Source organism: Camelina sativa, chromosome 20, assembly GCF_030686135.1.
Source record: "Camelina sativa cultivar CO46 ecotype springtype chromosome 20, ASM3068613v1".
NCBI classification, from domain to species: Eukaryota; Viridiplantae; Streptophyta; class Magnoliopsida; order Brassicales; family Brassicaceae; genus Camelina; species Camelina sativa.
The window spans coordinates 1,222,019-1,247,471 of NC_141899.1; the positions used below are offsets into that span (position 1 = coordinate 1,222,019).

The following is a 25,453-nucleotide window of genomic DNA, read 5'->3' on the forward strand; positions in this document are numbered from 1 at the left end:
AAAAAAGAAAAGAAGAAGAAGAAGACACATAGAGAGAAAGAGCTTTTGCATTTGTACCTGGGACATGAATGATTGTGGAGATTCAAACCAGACAGCTTTAGAGAGAAGAATCCTCAAAGAAACATCGTTCCACTTCAGACCTGCAAACATTTGATTACTCCACCAGATAAAAAACCCAAAGATTCAGACTAAAACATAGTTAAGTGTAATCCATAATAAACAATGTGAAAAAACCTGGATTCTGAATAAGAAAGGCACAATCAAACTCATTATTATTATATGTAAAAGAGTGCATTCAAAATGAATAATGAATTAATAGTTCACCCGATAATAAACGGGTTTCTAGTCTGGTCTAAACTATATTATATGAAAAGCTCTTAAGGATCATCCATTGGCGTATTATCATCATCACCACTTGGCCAGTTGAATCCAGTCTCTGTGATTCCTGCAGCAAATTGTTCCCAGTAGACATCAGGCAAACCACCACCACCACTTGTTGTTTCTGCAACAGAACCAAACTCTGAGACATCGTTATAGTCCACTGTGTTTCCCCATACATCGGTGTTGCTGAAAGCTGGTATTGTAGTATCAAAACCTATACTCCATGTTGTCTCTTCTTGTTTGACAAGTCCTTCAGGAGATGGGAAGGTCATTAAGTAATCTGGTTCTGTCATCTCTTCTTCTGATAGATTCATCAAGTTCTTGCCTTTGGGATCAGCTCCTCCTATGCTTGAAGTCATCCCTTGTTGGTCAGAGAGTAGAGTGTTCTCAGTCTCTTCGTCATACATTAGCAATCTCTCCCAATCATCAGCTTCACACTTCACCATCTCCCCTGCTGTTGGAGAATCCTGAGGCTGCTGCTGTTTGTGCTTGATGAACTTCCTTGTCGCCTTTTCCAATCCGAGTGCTCCTTTTTCTCTTCCTTTGAGGTTATTGAGGCGTTCCAAGAAACCAGGGTTCTGAAACAACTTAGCCAAGAAAGAGAGCAACTGCTTCTGACGTTGCTCTGCAGCTTTCAGCCTCTGGTTCACAGAGTCAACGTGGCGAGCTGTACCTCTGCTTTGCTGCTGAAGCTCAACCATTTCCTCCATCAATGCACGCCGCTCTTTCCTAAGTTTCTCTATCTCTCCTCCAACCTCAGTAGGTGACCCTTGGCTTTGGCTGCAGCTACTACTAGTGCAAGTTTGGTTGGATTGTGGTGATGATCGACGACGTTGAATGTTCTTGAGAAGATGCTTCTTGCCTCTAAGGAAAGCCTCGTTAGCGAATTCCCATTTGTCAGTATCAATCTTTCGAAATCCCTGGAAACATTTCCAACCCCCAAGAACAACTCAAAAAAAGCTCAAGAACCAAATAAGAGAACAACAAACCATGATTTACATCAAGATCACACCAGCAAATTGCAATCAAAATAGGTTAACGTCTGTGTAAATCATAACTTAAGTTAGAAGATTCTACCTTTTTAACAAGAGTGAAGTTCATGTGAGTAAAAACAGTAGCGAAGGTAACATTGTGAGGAAATAACAAACAGAACACGAAACCATAGTTATATACAAAGAGTAGTATCTTGGTCTCAACAAGGTTACAAGGATAATATAAAACATCCAAGTCAAAATTTTGATAGATACAAAAATTCAGTGTTACAATGGTGTAGAGATTGCACAAATCCCAAAAGAATCAAAATTAAAAGTTATTCAAAAACCAGTTTCGAGAATCTAATACAAAAAGAAATTTGTGTTTTGAGTATCAAAAACATTACAGAAACATATACAAACCAAAAAATTGAAAAATCAGCAGCAGCCATGTTTAACTATCTACAAAACAAAAAGCAGAGAAGAGAAGAGATTAGAAGATAAAAAAAGGTTACAGTAATTGTAAGGGGGAGTGATGATACCCACATAAGTGTTAAGCTGTCTGACGAAGCTGGAGAAATTGTTATGTTTGAAATTCCTAGGGAGAATGGTCCTGGCGAACTCGAGAGGATCCCAAACGACGAAACTGGCACCGGTGAGTCCCCAAGAGATGACAGGGTCAAGAGTCGGGTCATCAACCAAATCAAAAGTCTTGGACAAAAAGGGAGGGACTTGATTCACTTGCAAGATGTCTAGTGGCATAGGGAGTGGAGGAGTAGGAGGAGAACATATGGTGTCAGTGTCGACGTAGTGGAGAGACCCTGGTGGTACTGAAATTGGAGTTGGTTTGGAAAAAAAATCATCTTTTTTTGGGCTCATTGTTGATAAAAAGAAGCGAAATTTTTACGGTTTACTGAGTGAGAGAGAAAGAGAAATTAAGGAAGGGTGTGGGTATGATAATGAGGGATTAAGAAAGGAAGAGAGGTGTTTGTAAGGGTTTATAAAGGTTTAGGGAGAAGAAGGAAGTAACCGACTAAACTGTAGATTGAAAAAAAAAAAAAATCTCAGGGGAAAAGAGAGGCGGTGGGATATGGGTGGGTCAGTTTTCCGCCACCGTGGATTCATCTTCGTCGTCATCTTCTTTCTTTGATTCGTTGGTTTGTATTTGGGTGAACTGTGAACACCACCGACATTGAAGAAGTTGTTTCTTTCCTTGCATCTTCGCTTCTCTCTCTGATTTGCCCAAGGGGAGAAAGTGGGACCCACGTGATCTTTGGATATTTTTTAAGATATATATTTAAAAAGAGGAAAGGAGTGATATAGCGTGTTTGCCAGGTCAGCTTTCTACTTTGGTCCCTCACGACAATCACACACACACACAGATTCGTTTTCTCGCGTTTCCTTTTTTTTAAGACTTTTTTCAAATATTTTTTATTTTTTTGTGTCTGCTTTAGATTACAGAGAGTCCTATCATTTTAATTTACGCCATTACCAAATCCATCAAACGATATACATATACTAGTGGTCTTTTTTTTTCTTGTAATTATGAAATCTGGTTATATCGTTCTCTCATAAGTGGAGGTCAAAATTACTTATAAGCGAAGGCAAACACAAATACACTTAAGATATTTTTCAGTTCCTTGTGTTTAACGATCTGAGATATTTTGGACTCTGTTTTTCTTTTTTTCTTTTTTTATAAGTTCAAGAACCTTACGATTAAATTAGTAAATCTCATATTTTAACTTACAAAATCGACTTTCCTATTTTGTGTATAGTCTCCAAAAGTTACTCTTTCTTTGGTTTCTGATTCATTTCTGTTGGTTATTATAGTTCAAGGCCAGACTAACCGTAGGGGTCACAATAGATAAATATGTTAATTCCAACGTATCATATATTGCCTTTGCAAAAAAATCCTTTGACAGCAGCATTCCAGAGCTGCTCTTTTTTACTCTCGCTTAGTAAGTAACTAATTTATCCGTGTATGAATGTACAACAACGTAATTAAATAATTATAACTTTTAAGTGCATTACACTACTACAAGAGATAACAACAACATATATTGCATTGCTTACCCTTTGGGACTAGATAGATATTCCCCCCACTCACTGTTTCCATTACTACATTTTTTTTTTCCCTCCCTGTCACAATAGTCATGTACATTTTAACAATCTGCAACATAAAAAAAAAATAGCAAAACAGCAGACAAAGTTCGCAAAATCTATAAGAACCGCGACTGTTTAGGATATGACCGACAGCTCATGAGGAATGTACCTTATAAGCTATCTTAACTAGTGCCTCCCCTCCTGGGCAGCAAAAGAATGCTGAGAGTATATGTGCATATCGTGATTATAACAACTTTCAAATGGGCTGGGTGGGATTTTACAAATCCGAGCGGTTCGGCGGAGGAACCGCTGATTTGATCAATGGTCTTAGCAAGTCCATTATCGTTGCAAATGACGGACGCTTCCATGGCTCACTGGCAACCAAACATATGCATAAACATGAAGTCTATTCAAAGTGGAAAAAAAAAAGAAGGTTTTAAACAAGACAGAAAATCTTAACGTACTTGGTCCAACAACCCTCGATTATGGCTGCAACCTGAGGATTCAGATTCCGCGGGATCTCAAGCCGTTTACACTTGAATCCAACCGCAGCTACAACCTACGGATCATTTTTCTATTTGTTATGGTCATATATCATGTTATGGATTGTAGACTATGCAAAATAGATTCTTATCAACGAGATGTTTTAGAGTAAAAAAGTACCTGAGCCGGGTTTAAATTACCCCATGGTTGTTGCAATGTAGCAAGCTCCCACAGGATGACCCCGAAACTGTACACATCTGACTTTTCATTAGATGGCTCATCTCGCAGGACTTCTGGTGCCATCCACTCAGGCTGATACAACAAAGTCATTAAATTATTTAACTTCCACTGGACAATAATTATTTCGGACCAAATAAGAGTAATGTAGTTTAGCTTGTTTTAGCTTTCAATCAAATTGAACTTACAGTTCCAGCTGCTGACTTTGATGAAAGAAACGTGCTGGCCTTTAATCGCGAGAGACCAAAATCACAAACCTGAAATTTTAAGACAAATGGAGGAGTTGGAAAAATAATGTTTTGCTGGACAGATTGTTTTGAAGACAACAGCTTGAGACTGCTGTGCTTGTTTAAGTTACAGCAGATTAATGCCTTTCTGCAGTGTCCCCAAGAGTGTCCCCAAGATGCTTTAATATATACATATAACCAGATCTCACAAGAGGAATGTTATTATACTGAAATCAAATCAAGGCACTGGACACAACAATTTCTAATTCAGATTCAAACCTTGACTGTATATTTTTTGTCCACCAACAAATTTGGAGATTTCAGATCTCTATGCACAATAGGCGGATTGCGATTGTGAAGATAATTCATTCCTTTAGCCTGCAACAAAGAGTTGGAAAGAATATTCGATGTGAAGAAACACCAAAATCAGAAGGTGATCAACTTAATTTGCACCCATACAGGAATGTGTCGAAAGGAAATTAAACATACCACATCATATGCCATACTCAGGCGACGTCTCTCATCTAATTGCTCCCTTGCTCCACTTTTATGCAAAAGTCTGTATAAACTACCTCTGTTTGAAAGATATCATGGTATTAGCGTCATTGTAGGCTAAAATTCTACACTCAGCACATAAACCCCTCAAAATCCAGGTAACTGTACCTTGACAAATATTCTGTCACTATTGACAAATTTGGAGGTTGAGTGACCGCACCCATGAAGAGAACAATGTTAGGGTGGCGAAGGCGTTTCATTATTGCAACCTGACAGCGAATCAAGATCATGGAAGGCATTAATACACCAAGTCCATTACCAATATCACGAGCAAATTTTAGTTGTGCACCTCTCTTAAGAACTCATTGACGCGCTCAGCATGGAAGTCTTGCTCCATGAGAATTTTCACTGCAACATCCTGAAATTGGTAGAAAATATTACTGCAATGGTCAAAATCAGAATTCTTCTAGTGAGAGCACTGGGAAACTCAATCAGGAAGATAAATTTATGATATAAAGACAAGTATCTAAATTGGGATACTTTGAAGCCCAAGTTTAATTTATGACAGAACGGACAGATGTAATAATTTTGGCTTTTTTTAACACCAAACAGATCCAAAAGTCGCAACCAAATTTTAAGAGCGAAAACAAACTAGCTGTGCAAAATTCTGAAAAAAAAGTTCTTACCGAGCCATGCCACTCAGCACGGTGAACAGTACCAAAGGAACCTGAAAGAGCAGTAGCTCAAATTAGAGTGGAAGGATTAAGGCAACAGAGAAGAATGTAATCTAAGATGGCAAAACATTTTTTTCCTTATTTAGTTCGAGAACAGAGTCCATAGCAAAACCATCTACTCAAGAATTTCACATTTCTTTACGTTCATAGACCAAGTCACTATTTTTCCGTAAATTTATTACCTGCTCCAATCTTTTCTTTTATATTAAGATCACACCACGGGATGTCCATATCATCACCATCAAGTCCAAGTTCCCTATTTGCCCTGTTCGGAACTGTCTGATTGATTGGCGGGGCATTCATAGGTACTGCTTCTACTTGATTTGACGCACGCATCATGTTCTGTGGAGGCATATTAGCACTCCCACCACCATTTTCTGCCAATGCGTCATTTTCTCCACCCGGATTATCATATTGCCTATGAAACATTGAGAATCCCATATCATCTACAACCATTCAAACAAGCAGATATAAGAAACCAGAGTCCAGAAGACAAGTCTTACACATAAATGCACTAAAATTGATACGCTTGAACAGCAGTCAACAAGTTTAACCTTTAATATCACTAGGCGAAGCACCCACCAACCCACACACATACACACACCAACATCCACAAAACCACTAAAATTAAAATGAGACAAGAAAACAAACAATAGAAACATTCTAAGACTACTAACCCTTCGGATATCGAAGACATGATCAAGAAATACCATAAATGATAGGAGATTCCACTTGTAGGGGAAATATAAAACGAGATGTAAGCAGCATGCAAAAAGTTAACAAAGGTTTTCTCTATTGGGAATACCTGATGCAGGATCGAAAACAAGATTAAGAGACTGGCTGTCGGTGAAATATTGTTTGGCTAGTAATCTAAAATCGACTGCGGGTTCAACTGGCTTGGGTCGTGGAAACCGCAAAGGTGAAGAAATTGATATAGATGATGGACCATTTAGCAAGGAATCGGGCTCCCATAAGTGACCTGGCTTCCCTACTAAATCAACCAGGTACTCCCTGAAACCAAAACAAACTTTCCCAATCATCAACCTAATAGTTTGGGCTAGGAATGTTTTTACAGAAACAGAAAGCAAAGAAAATAGGAAAATAAAGGCTCTTTCGCAACCACTTGTATCATACCTATCAAGCCCAAACCTGACAAGGCAAGATGCGGCATCATCTCTATTACAATATTTGCATCCCTTTGCAATTCGACAGGGTAAATCAATAATGTCAGCCAGTACCTGCATGCACCAAGTGGGAGGTATAAGCATTTTTTTTCTTTCAAATATTCAACTACCAGTAACCTGGTGTTTTTCTAGCCAATAGCACCACTTTTCTCAAGCAACTTTCTTAACATGTATTACAATACAAACAAATGGATGAAGCGAAATAATTTCTATGATCATTTCAAAAGGTATCTCTCAAATGTCATAGGAATAACACCAAAGTTGGGATCTCACTTTGAAGAGTAAAGCTCGATGTCTGCAGAGTCCAACAGAGAGGCTACCTATGGGAACCACCACTTTAAAGATTTCTTTTAGACCATCAATGCACTCCTTCCACATGGGAACCAACTCATCTTCCCCCATGATAACTGGACCCCTGAGGAGCCGAGAATTAACGATTACCAAGCAATGTGAGAAATCACAGGAAGATATAAATTATAACTTCAAAGAGATTGTAAGGGATTGTGTGAGTACAAACCCCATACGATTGCAGATAAGCTTTGCCAGCTGATCAACAACCTCTTTTGTGGTTATGCAGCTACATGATATGTCGTGGACTCTATTGTGAAGTTCCTTGAAGGCTGGATCACTACGCCTATCGACTATGATCGCTTCAAGCGAAGAGTCAACACCGGAATCAACAGCTCTTAATGATTCAATTGAAGGGATACGGCCACTTTCATGCAGATCAATGCATAAGGTCCAAATATATGGATCCAGACCATTCATCATGTAAAACCCATCAGGAACTTTATCATAGTACGATAAACAGCCATTAACCTGATACAGTAAACCAAAAAGACTCATTCTCTTTCTCAATCATTCACAATTCATAAATAGGCGCATTTTTAGAAAATCAGAACTGCCAACAAACAAAAATCACTAAATCAGCTGCATGTTCCTGATCTGCCAATAAACAAACACAGTCCCTACTCCACATCTGATTGCACAGTGACCTATCCTGAGCAACTCATTCCAAACAGACATATTGATAATCCCAACCCCCTAAACCTTTAAAATTTCTAATAATAACCCCAGATCTCTTTACTAATTCCTTGGGATCTTTTCAACGCTTGGTAGGGAGATCTAACTGAAACTTCGGAGGTATAACCAAGATTCAAGAATTTAGCGAAACAAAGCTAAACAGGAACGAACAAAAGGCAATCAATCAAAACCAATACCCAGAAACGATGTGAAACGGTTTCGGCTGAACTTGGAGAAGTCCTCAAAGCAGATTCGTCCGGCACAGGATCCAGAAAATTCGGATCGTCAGCGCAAGTAGCCTCGGACGAAAGGCGTAACGCCAAAGCAAGCTGCAACTGATAACTCTCCTCCGTCTGCTGCGCCCAGCTCTTCCCAGATGAAGAACCCCCAGCCGAGTCTGCCGTCATCTGTATCCTCAAATCTCCACCAAAACCAAGCCTAAACCCATCGTCTTGAGGAAATCCAACAGATTCGATCTCGTTAGCCGCCGCAGAAAGCGTAGGCATATAATAATCCCCAGACAAAGAGCTCTCACCAAAACTACTCCCACTCGATTGCCTCTGTAACCCTAGCGACGAAGCATACATATTATTATTCCCAACACGATTCGGCTGATTACTCAACCTATGATCACCACCACCACCACCGCCGCCGTTAGGATCCCAATCAAATCCGCTTCTATCCGCCTTGTTTTTCCCGTTGTTCCCGCTGTTATTGTTGCTTGCGCTCCTGTTCTCGCTGGACAAAGAGTCATAGTGCGGCGGAGGAGCTCCGGTGACGGAAACAGAGACTTGATCGTCGGAAAATTGACTAAGCAAAGTGTAATTAGATCTTCTACCGGGCATTTCCATGGAAGTTACGGCGATCTAGATGAGTGATGATGTCTCCGATCATATAAGCTTCAAACCCTAGGAAACCGCCATTGTTGAAGAAAAAAAATTCGGCTGAGCTAGCCACTTGTTTCTCTCTCTAGTTTTTCATATTTTTTCTTCTTTACTTTTTGTTTAATAAAAATTCTCTTCTCTCTCTCTCTAATGGAAATTGGAATTTTTTAATTTTAATTTTGTATATAAACTAATGAGAGAACTTTTAACTCGGTGGCGTTTCTGTTGATAATTTCGTTATATTCCCTCTCATTTCCCCCCTTTTTTATGGAACTTTGACATTTTTTCCAAAACAAATTTTGTAATTTTATTTTAACCACCATGAAAAGTTTAAGCAATCGATTTGTGTATTTTTTTTTGGGTAGAATGCAACTGAGATTGGAAGATACTAATGTAAAACATAGGGCCGACGGTCTATTTCCCCACCAGAACTATCGTATCGAGTCAGATAGAGCCCGTTCTTTACCCCAGTCTATATGTCCCCGAAAAAAAAGTTCAATGCCAGTTGCCCCCCGAATTAAAAGTTCAAAAGCTATATCTCCCCGAGTTTATTCTTCTACATCAATTAACCCATAATCACTCCATAGGTAGTGACCGTTTCAAAGAGGAAACAAAGCTAAAAAGAGGAACATGCTCACGTGTTATAGACTAAACCATGTTGCATGCCCACTTGAATAAGATCCAAAGTATTTCTATATATGGAATTGAGATTACAATCTCTGCAAAAGTTTTGGTTATATTTCTTATACCAATCTGAATACGTGACATTTGATTTAATTCACTTTTTAGTCTAACATACAACATCAAAAAAAGCTTTCTGAATCTCCATAATTCAACGTTGTAAAGTTTATCTAGTATATATATACAATAGTAGTATTTTGTTGGGGGTTGAGGGGGATGTATTCGTGTAAGCAAAAATGGATGGGCTCTTGTGTCTTTATATTCTTTTGTCTATTCAAACATTCGTGTTTTATGCCTGTTACGTCTTCTATTATGCATGCATCTTAAATCTTTCTTCTTTTTCTTTATGTTGGATCGTTGACAAACAAACAAATATTTTTGTTTATGATAATGTAGTTTTTTTGTAGTAGATAAATAAGATTGTATTCGTATAATTTGCTAAAATTGACGTAAACAAATAAGATTTTTGTATTTTTGATCTTGGAAGCACCACCTTAAACACGTATTGAATGTTGTTGATACGGCAAATAAAAACTCTAGCTAATATTGAAAAAGAAGCGTTAACGTTGTTTTTACAGTGAATTTGAATGGACAAAACACTAATTACAGTAATTATACAATTTATAGTGAATTGTGGGTAACAATTAAATTTACGTTTAGGTTTAATGTATGGAATTATTAGGTCAGTTTTAGTAGTATTACTGTATTAGTCTATTTAAATTAGTTCTATAATTAATCTACTAATTAAGTCAAGATAAAATTCTTCTATCCCTAAAGATTTTTCAGATTTTTTTTCCGGAGATAGTCAATGAGCTGTCATTAATTTATCAATCAAGTTATCAACGCAACTTGGACAATAAAATAAATACTAAGGTTCATCGAATACTGCCAGGTTCAATGCACTCACCGCATTTTTGTCATTAACTTGATTTTTTTTTAGCCGTAGTTTTTTTTTTTTCCAGTAAGTTGCTTCTTCTTCTTTTGTTTTTTCTTCTCCTTTTGTATTATTTTAAAAATATATCACGGCTGCTGAATATATAAAGGTACGTTGTGGAATACTTAGACAAAATTTTGGGTTACGTATTACTTAACTTTTTTTAACTAGTGTGTAATCAATTAGTTTAGTTGAGATTATTTAAGATTTGGTAGTCTATTGCTGCTTAATTCCCACTCGTGCAACTATCCCATTTAATTATCCGTAGTTGGACCGTACTTAATGTTATTATCATATATACACTCCATAGATTTTGTTAACTGGTTTTCGTTTTTCTATGGATTAGGAAAAAAGATTTAAATTTGTGATTCATTCATGGTTAGTAATTTTACTGTAGTATAAAACAGCTTTTACCTTGAGAGGGCATTAAGGTAAATGATGCTCCATCTGACCGTGGGAATTTTGAATAGTGTTGACGAAAACGCCTGACCAAACGAAATCTCCGTCAGTCAAATAAGTCCGTTACAATCCGTCCTCCCTGACACCGTTAAATTAAAAGTCGGTTAATAAAGATGGGCTTAAATACTGGGCTTTAAAACCCTAAGCCCAATACATGAGCAGTACACACAAACCATCGAGTGGTCCGCGTAACAGACAATCACTAAAATCCCCTTTGCTCTCTCATTAAATAAATTTCATCAGACGGCCCTTTCAACTTCATACGCCCTAGAACCGCTCTGGAGAGACGAATCGCTCTAGAACCTTCTTCTTCTTCGTCGCATCGTCGCCTTCAAGCTCACACTACCTCTCACGACAATGGAGTTCTGGGGTAAAATCGTTTCCCTCTCTTACTTCGTCTTCTTCTTCTTCTTCTTCCGTTTATAAGCTTCGTTTCGGGCACTTGTTAGGGTTTTTCATCTTCTGGTTTCACATTTTTTTCCGCTTTTTCACTGTTTCTTCTCTCGAATCGTTTGGTTAGCTGTTCAGATGAGTAACGAGAGATGAGATTTGTCAGTATTTGGTGTTTAGTCTAGGTTTTAACTCCGATATTTCTAGTTTCGTTGCTGAAATTGAAAACAGAATTGAGTAGAGGCTTTTGGATTCCATGTCTCGGGGATTTGGTACTTTTGAATGGTTCGAAATGATGGATTTGTGGAAGATTTGTTGATTTTGTTGTACTATTTATGCGTTTGCAGGTGTTGAAGTTAAGCCTAACGCACCACTTCGTGTGAATCCTGGGGAAGATATGCTCGTGCACATCTCACAGGTACTGTTGAATTGCGAGCTTGATTTTTGAGTTGTTGTAACAATGTATTTTACAGTGACGTTTTTATTTATCTTATTGAAGGCTGCTTTGGGAGAGAGTAAGAACAATGTGAAGGAACCGATTCAGCTTTTCGTGAAAGTTGTTGGAGGTGAAAAGCTTATTATTGGGAACCTCTCTCATGACAAGTTTCCTCAGCTTTCCACGGAGCTTGTCTTGGAAAAGGATTTTGATCTGTCTCACAATTGGAAGAATGGGAGTGTTTTCTTCACTGGTTACAAAGTTGATGCATCTGATCCATATCCTTTATACTATTTCAATATCTGTTTGTTATATTTGCTTAAACCTTACAAGCTTGTTGATGAATATGATTTTGGAAATCGTTGTTTTACTCTCTTTTTTTTCCTTCACTCTCTTTGTCCGTCTTACTGAGGCTTCTGATGATGATGATGAACCTGCGGTTGCTAGTGACAAAGGTGAGTGGGGAGTTTTATCAAATTGTGTCTAGTTTATCTGATTTTAGTTTTTATTTAAGGATGCTAATCTCTTATACTTTGATGTGGTCTTAGCTGAGCCAGCTGTTGCAGCATCAGGTGTGAAACAGGTGAACTTTCAATTGCCAAATGCAGAAGTCAAAGCCCAGGAAGATGATGACGAAGATGACAGTGAGGAGGACTCTTCAGATGATGAGGAGGAGTCTTCTGACGAATCTGGAGATGAGGAGGTACCTCTATTTATAAACTACTGACTCAATTGCTGTAGAATTTAACTTAGGCTTAGTGACATGTTAAAATTATAAGCAGTGTACGCCTGTCACTTTTATGTTTGCATTTTCCACATGAACAATAATGTGTATTTCTGTTCTATCCCATTCTCTTGATTCTTTAATCCTTATCATCGCTGCTGCTGCTTCTTTTCAGGAAAAGAAGGTTACTGCTGAAGTTGACAGTGATGAAGAAGATGAAGATGACTCATCTGACGACGATGAAGATGACTCAGAGGAGGAGGACACCCCAAAAAAGGTAAGCGTATATTTCTCTATTTATCTGCTCGTTGATGAGTAAACGTATATTTGTTCTGACTTAATACCCTTCCTTGGGAGCAATTTCGCTGCTTGTGTGGTCAAACTAAAACCGGATATCTAAATTTTCTTGGTTTATGAATAGCCTGAAGAATCCAAGAAGAGGTCTGCAGAAGCCAACTCCTCAAAGAATACTGCTTCCAACAAGAAGGCTAAGTTTGTAACTCCTCAGAAAACAGGTGATTAAATCCTTTTTACCAATCTCCTCGTTAAATCCTTGTTTTATAACAGAAAGAAAGATGGATTGGTTTAACTGAAAACATTGTGACAATAAAAACAGAGTCTAAGAAGCCGCATGTCCACATTGCAACTCCTCATCCATCAAAACAGGCGGGTAAGAATTCTGGTGGAAGCAGCAATGGAGAGTCGTCGAAGAAGCAGCAGACACCAAAGTCTGCAGGAGCGTTTGGGTGCAATTCATGCAGCAGAACCTTTACTTCGGAAATGGGGTTGCAGTCTCACACAAAGGCGAAACACAGTGCAGCTGCTTGAAAATCATAAGAGGAAAGAAGCTCGATGACTAGTCTTTATAATATCTTCTTTAGAACTTTGATGCCTGTTGGTGTTCAAAACTGGAACTTGCGAGTGAGTCAGTTTTAGTTGGTCTTTTTTTCTCAGGCGTTTCAACTTTTTCTTAATCGTTTCGGTATTTTGAAAACTTTGCTAAACCTTGGTTTGTGTTTAGTGCTGCTAATATGGATATATATTATTAGAAGTCTTTTTGGAGGCTTTTCTAGTAAAAACCTGATTTTTGAAATTCTTTGACCAAAACTCTAAATCTTTTATCCATTAGCTTCCCAATGGGCCCGAAAAGAAGGATATTAGATGTCGCGTATTTTAGACGTGCAAACATGTCAATTTGCCTATAGTTATAATTTATGAAGATGAAATTAACAACAAGCAGGTTTGCCCGAGTGGTTAAGGGGGAAGACTTAAGTTCTTCTGCACATAAGTGCGCGTGGGTTCGAACCCCACAGCCTGCAATAATTCCTAATTTATTTTTTCCTTATCGTTTCCACTTTTCATTGACTTTTGGGTAATTTTCCTTTTATTTGTTAGTGTCACTTTTTCCTTTTTTTTTGGTTCAATTTGGTAAAGTGTGTTTCATCGCTAAAAGCATCGTTAGTATATATATGTCACTAATAAGATTGCTCTGTTTGTATGTGACAAATTGAGGCTTAGCTTTCTGCATCGTGATCTTGCCTTCTGGTTCAGCCATTCGTTTGGGTTTTGCCCTAATGCCGCACATCCGGCGTTACGTCTTCAATCCTACCGGAATAACAAGAGTCGTAGAAGAAGAATATGATGACCAAACCGAACCTCAAACCAGGGGATACATCCATGTGAATGTGACAGCCTCAACTAGGGTTTCACTCAATGAGAGAGAGCATCAGAAAAGTTCGTCCAATGTTGTTTCTTCATCATCGTCTTCAGGATCGCAGGAGGATATAGAATCACGCTGTTCGATCTGCATGGAAGTTTGGACCAACGGTGGCGAACACCAAGTCTCTTGTCTTCCCTGTGGACACTTGTATGGGTTTTCTTGCATCAACAAGTGGTTACAACTTCGTCCAAGTTCAGGAAAGTGTCCCCAATGCAACAGAGCATGTAGCTTTAAAGATGTTGTCAAAATCTACGCATCAAAGATTGCTGCGGTTGATGATGAAGGACAAAAGAGAATCGTATCTCTCGAGGCCAAGTTAAGTTCAGTAGAAGAGAAGACTAGGAGTTTGAGTAACAAAGAAGCTCGATGGAGAGAAAAAAAAGCAGAGTTACGATTAGAGATTACTAATCTGAGGAAGAAGATGTATCAAGATCGTCATGGACATGATGAACCTTCTTACAGCTTTAAACATCATAAAGAAGTGTTAGTTAATGGTGGCCGTATATTTGAAATAAATGGTGGCAGACAGAATCTGTTGTTGGCCCGTAGGCTCTCAGGAAGTGGTGGAACGTTTGTGCTTACGCAAATCAACTTACATACTGGTAAGATTGATGATGACATTTTGTTGCCTCGTACAACTAGAGCTATTCAAGATCTTCGCCTTTCGCCTCACAATAACGGGCTAGCTGTATTTGGTTCTCTGGGGAAAAATTTATCTTTCATAAGCTTGGATAGTCACAACACTGTCTTGTCTTATGATCATCTACCTGCTGCACCTTTGTCTTGTTCTTGGGATCTCAACAGTTGTCACCATGTTTATGCTGGACTACAGAATGGAACAGTTTTAGTATTTGATATGCGTCAAAACAAGAGACCTTTAGCATCCTTGGCTGGCGTGACAAGCAATCCAGTTCATACTATCCATCATCTCTCTGCATATTCCACTCCAACTTCTGATGTCGGCGGTGAGCTCTTATCCGCTTCTTCCACCGGGCTGTGTCAGTGGAACATTAGTGGCAGTGAGGGAAAGCCAACATTGGTTTCGGAAACAAGAAACTTAGGAACATGCACAGCCTCCTCGTATTGTCCTCGCACCAGTCATGTGGTTGCCACTTATAGACGGAGAGCTGAATCTTCTGATAATACAATCCCAGCGGTTAATAGTACTGATGGTGTATATGGATTTCATGTTGGTCTCAAGAGAAGAGTTGATGGTACTTATTCTCAGAAACAGTCATCAACACAAGCTATTGTAAAAACCATCATCTTGCCAAAAACAGCTATTATAGATTTTGGTATGGAAAGGAGACAACTTTTTGCATCTTATGATGACTCCACTCGAGAGCTCATCTTGCAAGATCCTTCCTCTTTTACTGTCTCTCAACGGTTTGCATTGTCAAGTCCTCATCTGCTTCAAGACGTGAAATACGCTCACCTCAATGGTTCGGGTCTGCTCGGTCTCTTAACTGATGATAGGTTCCAACTTCTTAGGAATTAATCATTCTTGTAAGGATACAAAGTGTCAAAATCGTTTATTGTAAAAAAAGCAGAACAAAATAAGGAAGTTACCATTTTCTTGTAATGCTAATTTCTTTGATCAGTTGAGTTCTTTTATTAGTCTTGCGATAAAGTCAATAATCTAAATGCCCTTTGAGGAATCTGAAAAATCCCATCAAAGTATATTTCTTCTTTATACTATAAGTATCCATATCTTTCAACACTACACACACCATCTTCTGTAACAAATGGTATCATCAAATCTCTCTCTCTCTATTCACACCAACAAGAATTTTAAATAACGAAGCCAAAAAAAAAAAGAAAAAGAAAATCATCTTTTTATTCTCAAGCATCCCGCGTCGCTCGAAAACTCCTTTTCCCCCTTCAATGGTTAGGCACAATCGTCCCAATTTGTCCAAATCCCGCAATGAAGAACGCGATTGCTTGCGCGAAAAGGTACAGATAATAATGATTCTTCCCAAAAAACACGTCATAACATCCCACAAATAACAGATACATTCCTACACCGAGTTCCAACACATGAATCCTGCCAAAAAAAAGACACACTATTAGAACTGGTTTGATACGGTTTAGCACTAACCAAAATCAAATCAAAAGAACCGGTTTAGAATGTTTTACCTATCTCCGAATCTAAAACGAAGAAGCTTCTTTGGAGTCTTGCCGGAAGATTTAGCCTTAAGATCTCCGAGTTTCTCAGTAACAATCCACTCGTTAACTCTTCCTCCTTCGAGTAAACCAATGAAGGTAGCTTTAGTTCTGTGAAGAGACATCACATTCTCGAACAGAATCCAAAACACCATAAGATGCAGCGACCTATATAAAACACATGTAAACCAACAACAATAAGAGCCTAAACAAACACAAACCGCAAGAAACTTCTCGGAACTGTCTTTTACCTCGGTGTCCCAACTGCGTTGAGCAGAGTAATCACTGAAGGAATGTAAACCGCTCCCCACTTGGGTACAGAAACTTCCGGTACAAGAACCGTAGCTGGTAAGATCACACAGTAGAAGATGAAAGTAACAATGTGTGCTACTAGCTTCCTAACCACGAAGAAGCTATATATCACATGAACTTTCTTCCATAGAGTCACGTTCTGCCAAACAAAAACAGAGAGAAAAAGAAAAATCCCGGTTTAATCTTAACCGATTTTAATTTGGTTATGTCATATCTAGAGATCAGTTTAGAAGGAAACCTTATTGGTCATGATTTCAAATGCCATTTTCCTGAAAAGATTAGCTGGACCACATGACCATCTGTGCTGTTGATACCTATATGCCTTGAATGTACTTGGTAACTCGTTTTTTACCTATAGTAGTTAAAAACCCATATTAATAACATTATATACAAATCAACCAGTCTCTATAAACAATAGTACTATTATATATATACCTTCAAAGAACCGAGGTACAAGAACTTCCAACCCTTGAGACTAGCTCGCACGGCCAAATCCATATCTTCCACGGTCGTTCTATCTTTCCAACCACCAGCTTCGTTCAATGCTGATATTCTCCATATTCCCGCAGTCCCTATAAAGTTATCGAAAAACCAAACACATTCACGACTAAGGAAACTCAAAATGTTAATAACGAAAATATATTTTTTTTTTGTTAAAAGGCTTTCAATATAACGAAAATATATTTAAAATTCTAAAAATAGTAGTAGTACCGTTGAATCCGAAGAAAGCGTAAGTAGAAGAACCAACTTCTTGTTCGACGGTAAAATGATAGTCCAAAGACATTTCTTGCATCCTTGTCATCAAACATTCATCCGAATTTACTGGAAAACATTAAAAAAGTTGAGTAAATTTATTTTGTATAGCAAAACAATAAATGTGGATACTCCCATTAATGAAAGACATTAATAAACAAGTTGGTGAAATTGGAAATCAATGTTCTCAATTATGAAAACTTTAATAAGACAGCTAGCTAGCTCTCATCAACATGCCCAATTAGACCACAACAGCTCTTTTAGATTTTGTCACATGACTTTGGTAGTTTCTCTCTTCTAATAGCATGATTAAACAAATTAAAGTATCAATTATTGGTCGTATACTCGTATCAGGATCTGAATTTTAAAATAAAAAAACAAACAAAAAATATTTACATAAAAAAAGTGAGTGGTGTGAGAGTGAGAGTGACAGAGACAAGTTAGAGAGAAGAGAGAGCAGCTAATGGTCTCTAGGTGACCCCTCGTTGTTGCACATGGACGAGGGAGATGGAAGGTGTCTAGCTACTCAACGTGGCGGATCTAGTAAAAATTGACTAATCTACCCATACTAATTTTTACTAAATGACAAGAACATTACCCCTATGACCCTACACTTCCCAATATGTTCTCTGCACTCAATTATGGGACACGACGACGATGCCTGCCAGTGATGCAATTCCACTACTAAACTCTCTCTAATCTAGTTTTGATCAGAAACTATTTCTAAACATTTCTTGTTTGTTTTTTTTGTATTTCCAGTGAATTTTTGGGTTAAAAAACAAATAAGAGTGACAGCTTTTAAGAGTGCCAGAAGTTATCAGTCTATAGGTGGAACAATTTATTGACAGATAGTTTTATTGACTTATAAAAGTATTTGGAGAAACATTACTACTACTGTATGTTGAAATGAGTGGGAAAGAAACATATTGCTTCGACAAAAATCAATTTCTTGGAAGAAAAAGCCAAAACACTAATACCAAATATTCACCAACTCTTGCAGACATACCAATTATAAATGACCAAAAAGACATTATAGTATGGACTTATTTATATATTTGTTGATGTTTACTTAGATTTTTTCCAAATGTTTTGTTCCTATTAAATAAGTATATGATTAGTTTAGAAGGGATATTACATGACTCCAAGGATCCTTAAAAATTAAATTGCATACTAATAAATTAATTTAAGGGTTTTATAGTTGAAGAAAAAGTAGTTCCACATTTTAAAGGTAGAAGAAGAAGCACAAAAAGTATTCACGAACAAAATCGATACGTCACATCAAGATTCGTTAGGTAGGTTACATTGGGACCTCACAATAAAACACCCACCGACACTTCTAATTAATGTAACTAAATCTTTCTTTTTCTAAATATATCATTTTAAATTAAAATTATTAACAACTCATAATTTTAAAGTTACTGATATACTTATATTAGTATGAAGGAGCTCTTAATATAAGGATCATATAATATTGTGTTAATATATTATCGTGTTTTATGTAATACACATTCCTATTAATTTGACTCATCTTTACCCTCTCTTTTTTAGCCGTCCATTAAAAAAAGGAGTCGCAATTTCACAAGAAACAGAAAAGGAAAAACATTATAGCATTGATCAGATGATTTTCATAATTATTATAACTAATAAATTGTGTATAATTGCACTAATTTGTACATTTTTAAAAAAATACTTAGCCTGAAAAGGGAGTAGTAATTGAGAGAAAGAAAAAAAAAAACGAATCTCAAACTCGTGTCGAACTTTCTAAATAAGTACTGATTACTGATTAGCACTACTTATCAATCATGACACCACACTAACAAAAAAAAAAGGACCAAAACGATCAAATCAAAAACTATGTAACTCAGAAAAAGAAGAACCGTTAAAATAACGAGGTTAAAAAAGTAAAAAAAAAAAGAAGAGTTACCAAATTTCCAGCGAGCTTGAACAAGAGCAAGCTTTGGGTTATGGAGGAGAAACGGAACGGTTCTCCAGAGAAAATCCGATTCAGGTTGGAAATCAGCGTCGAAGATTGCAACGTAATCACAGCTTTTGACATAACTCTTCTTCATACCTTCTTTCAAAGCTCCAGCTTTGTATCCGTTTCTGTTGTCTCTGATCTCATACTTTATGTTTACTCCTTTACTCGCCCATCTGCTACACTCCATCTCCACTAGATCCTGTCAAAGTCACCACAACAAGAAAGCTATGAGTACATCTGCAAAGGTTTTCGAAAGATCTGATCTTTGTTGAAATCAAAGAAGCTTTACTTTGATGGTTGGATCAGTGGAATCATCAAGAACTTGAATGACGATTCGATCAGAAGGCCATGAGAGTCCACAAGCAGCTCCGATAGATAGTTGATAAACCTACATTAATTTAAACAACAACGTTTAAGAACAATCCAAGGAAGAAAGAAAAGTTAAAGAGAGGAGAGGATCTTGAATAAAGTCAGGAGACCTCTCGTTCGTTGTACATTGGGATTTGAACAAGGACCATAGGATAAACAGAGTTTCCAAGCTCCATGTCGTCTTTGATCGCTTCATATTTGAAACGTTTGTCTGGCTTTCGACCAAACAGCTTCACAAGAGAGATGACAATTCCCATGTAAACCCTTTCGACGAAGAGCATCACCGACATTGTTAAACAGATGTAAACAGCGAGCCTAAGGACTGGGACAATCAACGGAGCTCGTATCTGATTCAAAACCATTGACATTTGCGTTGTTAGGTCGTCTCTGTATCCCATGAACGAGTCAGGAATCACAGACGTCGTCGAATCTCCAAGCTCCATCTCTTCTTACTCTGGCGATATAAGAGAAAAACAGAGGAAAAAAGCAAAGAACCCTAGAGATCCGTATGAGGGGTTTTTCTTGTGAGACACGCAATTGGGAACAATGTGAAGATTATGCTAGAAATCAAAGCCAAAGGACGAAACAGAGTACAGAAACAGAGAGACAGAGTTTTTTGCTCCTTACGGTGAAAATCTCTGTCTTCTCTGCCTGAATAACTCAGATTGTCGGGAAAAAGGAGAATTTAATTTCTTTTTCTTTTTTTTCTTTCGGTGTTTTGGTTTTGTTTTTCTTGTATTTAAAGTGGTTTAGTAAGAGAGAAGAAAGATAATGAAAGGTGGAGAAGGAGAAGGAAGAAGAGAGGAGAGAGATCTAAAAACAGAAACAGAAGCAGAGAGCCAGAGAGAGATAGAGAAGACACACAGTGTGTGTTATGTTGTGTGTGTGAAATAAAAGAGGGATCAATGTCTTTATATAAAGCCTTCTTCTTCTGCTTGTATTGTTTTAGACTCTAAATTTTCCTCTTTTTTAATATATTTTTTTCTAGAACGTATTAGTATACTATTATACTGTTACATGTTATAGAGAAATTAAATGAATTTTTTTTGCTCATCAACCATAAATTTGCTCTTTCTATATAACTACCAAAACATTATTGAACGACACAAACATTAATGACGTCCAGTCGGAATCTTTAACTAATTATTGTTATTTTTCTGATTTTTTTTTTTAAATAGTACTAGTATTTTCTGAATTTTGTTCATTATTATATAATGTTTTCATTTTTCTCGAGGTGACAAAGATGTATTATTTCAGTCTTTCAGATGTGTAATTGTCTAGTTATAATACTATATAACAACTATGAATCATGTAAAAAAGGTTAAACTAAACAGTTTAGCCGTCTAGGCGTCCTTAAACTACATGACCGTCTCAGTCAAAACAGATTGCTAGTCAACGTTGATAATTATTATTTTACAATAGCCGTATGTTTTGAGTATTTATTAATTATAAAATTCAATTTCTAATTAAAGTTTTTGTTAACAATTTTTAAAAATATGTCAAAAAAATAAAATGAAATCAAGTTACGACTGACATCTAGCGATAATATTAAGTGCTGTATATACTGTATGTCATAAGGCTTGGGCCATTTTGTATATGTCTCATCTCGTAATTGTTAAATAGAACTAACTATTAAAGGCTACATAACATTTCTTAATTGTAATACTATTCAAAACAAAATGAAGAACTTATGCAGTATGGGTGTACTGTGTATATCAAAAATTTTACAAACCATATGACTTGTGAAACCGGAAAATTCCAACAGTAGAGTGATTCCATTGGTTCATTTATCGAGGAAAAAAATGGATATGTCTTATATTGTTGTCCTCGTCTGTTGACAAGATAGCGAACAACATCTCCAATAAGGATAATAGAATGATCGAATCCTTAGTACACGAAATGGAAATCATGCAGTGGTCCATTTATAGATAGGGTAACACATTACACATAGAGTCACAATTTTGTGAAATCCAAATTAATGTGATCTATGTTTTCAGCTTTGAGTTTATACGCCACTATATGTATTCAAAAGTTTAAACAAATATGGTCGCCCTCTAACCTTTGTGGAAATATGATTATGTTATATATACTTCGACCAATCAAAGTTGAACAGAAGCTCTAAAGGAGAAAATGAAATATTCAAGACAAAAAAAAAAAAAAAAAACTAGGCACATTTGTTTGATGCTAATTTGCCATGATGCTTTACATCCCACCGACGGTCCAATTTGTTATTTTCTAATTAAGTATCATAAATAAATATAAAGTTTTCCGTTTGTTTTAAAGTCAATTTTTTAATTAAAGTATACTAAAAGTCAATTCTTTCATAAACTTCGAAGCACGACGTTTCGACTTCGATCATCAATCATTTTTACTCTTCGTAAAATTCTAATTTAAGATAATGCGAAAACAAGAAATTTTAAATTAAAGTGATTAAAAAATAAATGGATTTCGATCATTTCTAAAAACAGTGATAAGATGAAACACATAGCTGTAATGGAAGATAAAGACCGACCGTCCAACAGCTTAAGTTGACTGTTAGAACTTAGACTGTCATTACTTTTAGTAATCCTCTTACATTTGCATACCATTCGTTGTAGTTATTAAAAAAACTCTCTTTGTTTTATTGAAGTTTTATTTATAAATTGCAGTTTTATTTATAAATTAATTTATAATTATTTTTTGGTAAAAAGAGAAAATAAAAACCTTAGATTAGATAATTTAACATGTTGCAAAAAAATAAAAATAAAAAATAAAAAAATAATTTAAAATTTCTAAATGTACAATATCAATGTTTTAGAAACAAAAAAAAATCCTAAAACATCAATCTATTAGGAACATAAAGAGTATTTGTTATCCAATTTTTTTTGGTTAACAAAGATCTGTATAATTTAGACATATCTTTGATTCGATTGGTTTGATTAGTTGTTTCTTACATATAGATCTGAATCTTGATATGCATTTTTTTTAGAATTTACAATATTTGTTCATGAGTTTTTTTTTTTTTTTTTTTTTTTTTTTTTTTTTTTAGCAAACTATTTGTTCATGAGTAAATTGCTGGTTTTAGTTAGTTTTTCGTAAAACTAGTAACTCATAAAGGCTTAATTAAAATCTAATTTTTTGTTTGTGATAATTTTTTTTTCAAATGTGGTGTTTTGAAAATATCTCTTCGATTAACTGAATTAAATCCATCTCTTCGATTGGTTTGATTAGCTGTTTCTTACATATGGATCTGAATCCTGATATCCATTTTTTTTAGAATTTACAACTTTTGTTCATGTGTAAATTGTTGAACATGGATACATATTACTTTTTGAAAATTTTTCTACTATTTTATTTTCCAAAAAAATAACATCAGTTTTAGTCTGTTCTTCGTAAAAATAGTAATTCATAAAGGTTTAATTAAAATCTAAACTTTTTTGTTTGTGATAATTTTCTTTTTAAATGTGGTGTTTTGAAAATATCTTTTCGGTTACTCTGAGTTAAATCCATGTCTTCGATTGATTTGATTAGTTGTTTCTTATATATGGATATGAATTCTGATATCCATTTTTTTTAGAATTTACAACTTTTATTCATGAGTAAATTGCTGAACATGAATATATATTAATTTTTGAAAATTTTTCCACTATTTTATTTTCCAAAAAAAATAACATCAGTTTTAGTCAGTTATTCGTAAAACTAGTAATTCATAAAGGCTTAGTTAAAATCTAAATTTTGTTTTTGTTTGTGATAATTTTCCTTTTAAATGTGGTGTTTTGAAAATATCTCTTTGATTACACTGAATTAAATCCATCCTTTGAAAGTTGGTTAAACTAATTAATTATTATTTCGGACAGTGTCGTCCATCACTGACATTACAACACCCTAACAAACATTTCAGTTTATGAAGATACTTCATACGGAATGATTCATTTTCTGTCGGTACAGTACCAAAATATCAAATTGAAATTTTAAATAGTTTGGAATCTTGTAATTTTGATATTTTTGTGTGACTACTTGTTATTGGCAATTTCCTGTTATAATCAGTAATTAAATTAATAAATTGACAAATTAAAGTCTGTATTTAGTTGGCATGTCATGTGAGAACACATTCCAAGACAATTATCCAACATAACATATAATATTTGTTGATCTCTAAACAAAACGTGAGTTAACCATTACTACATACTAGTGATAACTAAACTCATAGTAGTAGTATAATTTAAACATCACATACTAAATTACCAATATTTTCTCTTACCGCATCTTTGTTAGTTTCGATTTGCTACTGCCATTCTCTAACTACATAAAAATAAATTTATCTTTGCCATATTGGCTTTGATTTCTTTGACTGTGAAACAAGTATGTATGATGACACACATGAGTTTGTTATACCTATATATTATCATGGTAACTTAAACAGTAATAAAAATTGTGTGCAGAGGTACAATATAATAATGAAAAATACGAATCAATTAATTGAAAAAATAGATAATTGGAGAAAATAAAATAGCACTACATATGTTGCATGCAGCCAGCAAAGTAACATGCAGTGCCATGCAAGTTAACATAATGTATAAGGACCAAATACCACATGGGTTCTTACAGTTGGACTTTGCTTATTTCACTCACATTTGTCACTATTCTTTTCTTGTTTCATCATTTTCAATAATTCTGAATCTGAACATTATTTTCCTTTCATTTTTATATCAAAAATTTTACATGTCGATTTAGCAAAATTATATATATATACAGAAAACTAACCACATATATCAGTAGCAATAGCATTATTATATGAGTGTGATCTAAGAGCAAATGTTTCCACTAGGCATGCATAGATCAACAAAAAAGAAAAAAGATATTATGTAAAATTTATCATATAATCAAATTGATCATTAGATCAAATGGAGCACCAAAGCAAAAATGAAAAATAAATAAAGACAGGAGTACCCACGGACAAAGCAACATATGGACTTTTAACTCTTTATATACACTGCTTGGCTGTGGGATTACTGACAATTATACCTTATAGCTTCGTCCAAAAAGAAGAAGAAATATATCATATAAAAACTTATCCCACCAAAATTAAAATTAATTTAAAGAACAAACTATGATCCACTAGTTCACTAATCTGGAAAGCTACACTGATCATATGAAGTTTGTCGAGAAAAGTTTAGAGATGTATTTCCCAATGAACGTACCCAACTCATAAGGAACAAAGTTGTGTTTACAAATAGAATATTCATTTTTCAAAAGAAAAAGTCTACAAATATTAGTCTTTCAGTTAAAAAAAAAAATCAAAATATATGGGTATCTTTGTTACTTTAGATATAATAAAAAAGAAAAATATATTCAAAGAATCAATCAAGTTTTGTAGAAAACATAATTCAGGAACTAACTGGTGGGATCCAATGTCCATAACATATATATCATATATAATTTGATATCCTATCTACTTTGGCACTGATACTCTCCTCTCTGTCTCTATTTATTTTAGAGTGTTCTTTCAACCTTTATTTGTCGGCATATATATACACACATGCACATTTTTATGCGTATTTACATTAAATTACGTATCAGTCGAATTTCATAGTTAAAAAAAAAAGTATTTTCTTCCCCTTTTAAAAGATGAGAAGGGGTTGTTGAAACCTCTTAATTATATGTTTAAAAATTCTTTGAAATGTTTTTAAATGAATGGTTATTTGAAATCAAAATTCTGTGATTAACCTATATATTCTTTTAGATAAATAAATAAATATATGATTGATTCTTAAAGCGGCAAAGAACCACACCAAACAAACTTTCTTTTTCCATTTCTAATTTTTGTTTGTTG

At 35.6% G+C, this 25,453-nt stretch overlaps 5 protein-coding genes and 1 non-coding gene across 11 annotated transcripts; 3 read left to right on the plus strand and 3 right to left on the minus strand.

The window, feature by feature from the left end:
* Positions 1–246: 246 nt before the first annotated feature.
* On the minus strand, positions 247–2,643 carry LOC104768556 (heat stress transcription factor A-3). 2 transcript variants are annotated; one of them, XM_010492562.3, is made up of 2 exons: positions 1,899–2,643; positions 247–1,301 (listed from the first exon to the last, which is right to left on the minus strand). In XM_010492562.3, the coding sequence occupies exons 1-2, from the start codon at positions 2,229–2,231 to the stop codon at positions 378–380; spliced, it is 1,257 nt and encodes a 418-aa protein (XP_010490864.2). In that variant the 5' UTR covers positions 2,232–2,643; the 3' UTR covers positions 247–377. The 2 variants fall into 2 exon arrangements, with proteins under 2 accessions (XP_010490864.2, XP_087362509.1); XM_087506383.1 differs by having other exon boundaries at positions 1,895–2,632.
* Positions 2,644–3,266: 623 nt separating this feature from the next.
* On the minus strand, positions 3,267–9,002 carry LOC104772069 (serine/threonine-protein kinase CTR1-like). 4 transcript variants are annotated; one of them, XR_015593877.1, is made up of 16 exons: positions 8,036–9,002; positions 7,333–7,634; positions 7,089–7,230; positions 6,766–6,869; positions 6,437–6,642; positions 5,814–6,077; positions 5,584–5,624; positions 5,247–5,315; positions 5,066–5,166; positions 4,892–4,976; positions 4,682–4,780; positions 4,364–4,432; positions 4,119–4,250; positions 3,920–4,014; positions 3,625–3,829; positions 3,267–3,491 (listed from the first exon to the last, which is right to left on the minus strand). XR_015593877.1 is itself a non-coding variant. In XM_087506382.1 (15 exons), the coding sequence occupies exons 1-15, from the start codon at positions 8,687–8,689 to the stop codon at positions 3,733–3,735; spliced, it is 2,460 nt and encodes an 819-aa protein (XP_087362508.1). In that variant the 5' UTR covers positions 8,690–8,934; the 3' UTR covers positions 3,267–3,732. The 4 variants fall into 4 exon arrangements, 1 of the variants encoding a protein (XP_087362508.1); XR_015593878.1 differs by having other exon boundaries at positions 3,267–3,522; positions 8,036–8,929; XM_087506382.1 differs by having other exon boundaries at positions 3,267–3,829; positions 8,036–8,934.
* Positions 9,003–10,989: 1,987 nt separating this feature from the next.
* Positions 10,990–13,439, plus strand: LOC104768557 (histone deacetylase HDT3). Its single transcript, XM_010492563.3, has 8 exons — positions 10,990–11,166; positions 11,534–11,604; positions 11,686–11,900; positions 12,031–12,077; positions 12,171–12,325; positions 12,522–12,623; positions 12,768–12,861; positions 12,963–13,439. Exons 1-8 carry the CDS (start codon positions 11,154–11,156, stop codon positions 13,172–13,174), a joined length of 909 nt encoding a protein of 302 aa, XP_010490865.1. The 5' UTR covers positions 10,990–11,153; the 3' UTR covers positions 13,175–13,439.
* A 143-nt stretch (positions 13,440–13,582) lies between these two features.
* Positions 13,583–13,665, plus strand: TRNAL-UAA (transfer RNA leucine (anticodon UAA)). The gene has a single exon. It is a non-coding gene; the product is annotated as a tRNA-Leu (tRNA).
* A 255-nt stretch (positions 13,666–13,920) lies between these two features.
* On the plus strand, positions 13,921–15,564 carry LOC104772112 (E3 ubiquitin-protein ligase). The gene is made up of 4 exons (XM_087505737.1): positions 13,921–14,089; positions 14,843–14,989; positions 15,245–15,317; positions 15,399–15,564. The coding sequence occupies exons 1-4, from the start codon at positions 13,921–13,923 to the stop codon at positions 15,562–15,564; spliced, it is 555 nt and encodes a 184-aa protein (XP_087361863.1).
* Positions 15,565–15,701: 137 nt separating this feature from the next.
* LOC104768559 (glucomannan 4-beta-mannosyltransferase 9-like) lies at positions 15,702–22,750 on the minus strand. Of its 2 annotated transcripts, XM_087506385.1 has the most exons (10): positions 22,617–22,750; positions 19,752–20,566; positions 19,562–19,660; positions 19,219–19,471; positions 17,253–17,363; positions 16,977–17,113; positions 16,780–16,893; positions 16,481–16,680; positions 16,203–16,397; positions 15,702–16,110 (listed from the first exon to the last, which is right to left on the minus strand). In XM_087506385.1, the coding sequence occupies exons 2-10, from the start codon at positions 20,082–20,084 to the stop codon at positions 15,948–15,950; spliced, it is 1,605 nt and encodes a 534-aa protein (XP_087362511.1). In that variant the 5' UTR covers positions 20,085–20,566; positions 22,617–22,750; the 3' UTR covers positions 15,702–15,947. The 2 variants fall into 2 exon arrangements, with proteins under 2 accessions (XP_087362511.1, XP_087362510.1); XM_087506384.1 differs by lacking the exon at positions 22,617–22,750 and having other exon boundaries at positions 19,752–20,700.
* Positions 22,751–25,453: the final 2,703 nt, after the last annotated feature.

Bases quoted from the DNA above. Each gene is read 5' to 3' on its own strand.
- LOC104768556 (XM_010492562.3), bottom strand. From the start codon at position 2,231: ATGAGCCCAAAAAAAGATGATTTTTTTTCCAAACCAACTCCAATTTCA. The intron at 1,302-1,898 runs GTGGGTATCATC...AAATGTTTCCAG, and splicing joins TCAGACAGCTTAACACTTAT to GGATTTCGAAAGATTGATAC.
- LOC104772069 (XM_087506382.1), bottom strand. From the start codon at position 8,689: ATGGAAATGCCCGGTAGAAGATCTAATTACACTTTGCTTAGTCAATTT. The intron at 4,433-4,681 runs GTTTGAATCTGA...TTAAAATTTCAG, and splicing joins ACAAAAAATATACAGTCAAG to GTTTGTGATTTTGGTCTCTC. The intron at 3,830-3,919 runs GTACGTTAAGAT...TTTGGTTGCCAG, and splicing joins ATCGAGGGTTGTTGGACCAA to TGAGCCATGGAAGCGTCCGT.
- LOC104768557 (XM_010492563.3), top strand. The intron at 11,901-12,030 runs ATATCCTTTATA...TGTCCGTCTTAC, and splicing joins AAAGTTGATGCATCTGATCC to TGAGGCTTCTGATGATGATG. The intron at 12,326-12,521 runs GTACCTCTATTT...GCTTCTTTTCAG, and splicing joins ACGAATCTGGAGATGAGGAG to GAAAAGAAGGTTACTGCTGA.
- LOC104772112 (XM_087505737.1), top strand. From the start codon at position 13,921: ATGCCGCACATCCGGCGTTACGTCTTCAATCCTACCGGAATAACAAGA. The intron at 14,090-14,842 runs ATGTTGTTTCTT...TACCTGCTGCAC, and splicing joins GCATCAGAAAAGTTCGTCCA to CTTTGTCTTGTTCTTGGGAT. The intron at 14,990-15,244 runs ATCATCTCTCTG...CTGATGGTGTAT, and splicing joins CAATCCAGTTCATACTATCC to ATGGATTTCATGTTGGTCTC.
- LOC104768559 (XM_087506385.1), bottom strand. From the start codon at position 20,084: ATGGAGCTTGGAGATTCGACGACGTCTGTGATTCCTGACTCGTTCATG. The intron at 16,894-16,976 runs GTATATATATAA...TAACTACTATAG, and splicing joins TGTACCTCGGTTCTTTGAAG to GTAAAAAACGAGTTACCAAG. The intron at 16,398-16,480 runs GTAAAAGACAGT...TGTTTTATATAG, and splicing joins AACGCAGTTGGGACACCGAG to GTCGCTGCATCTTATGGTGT.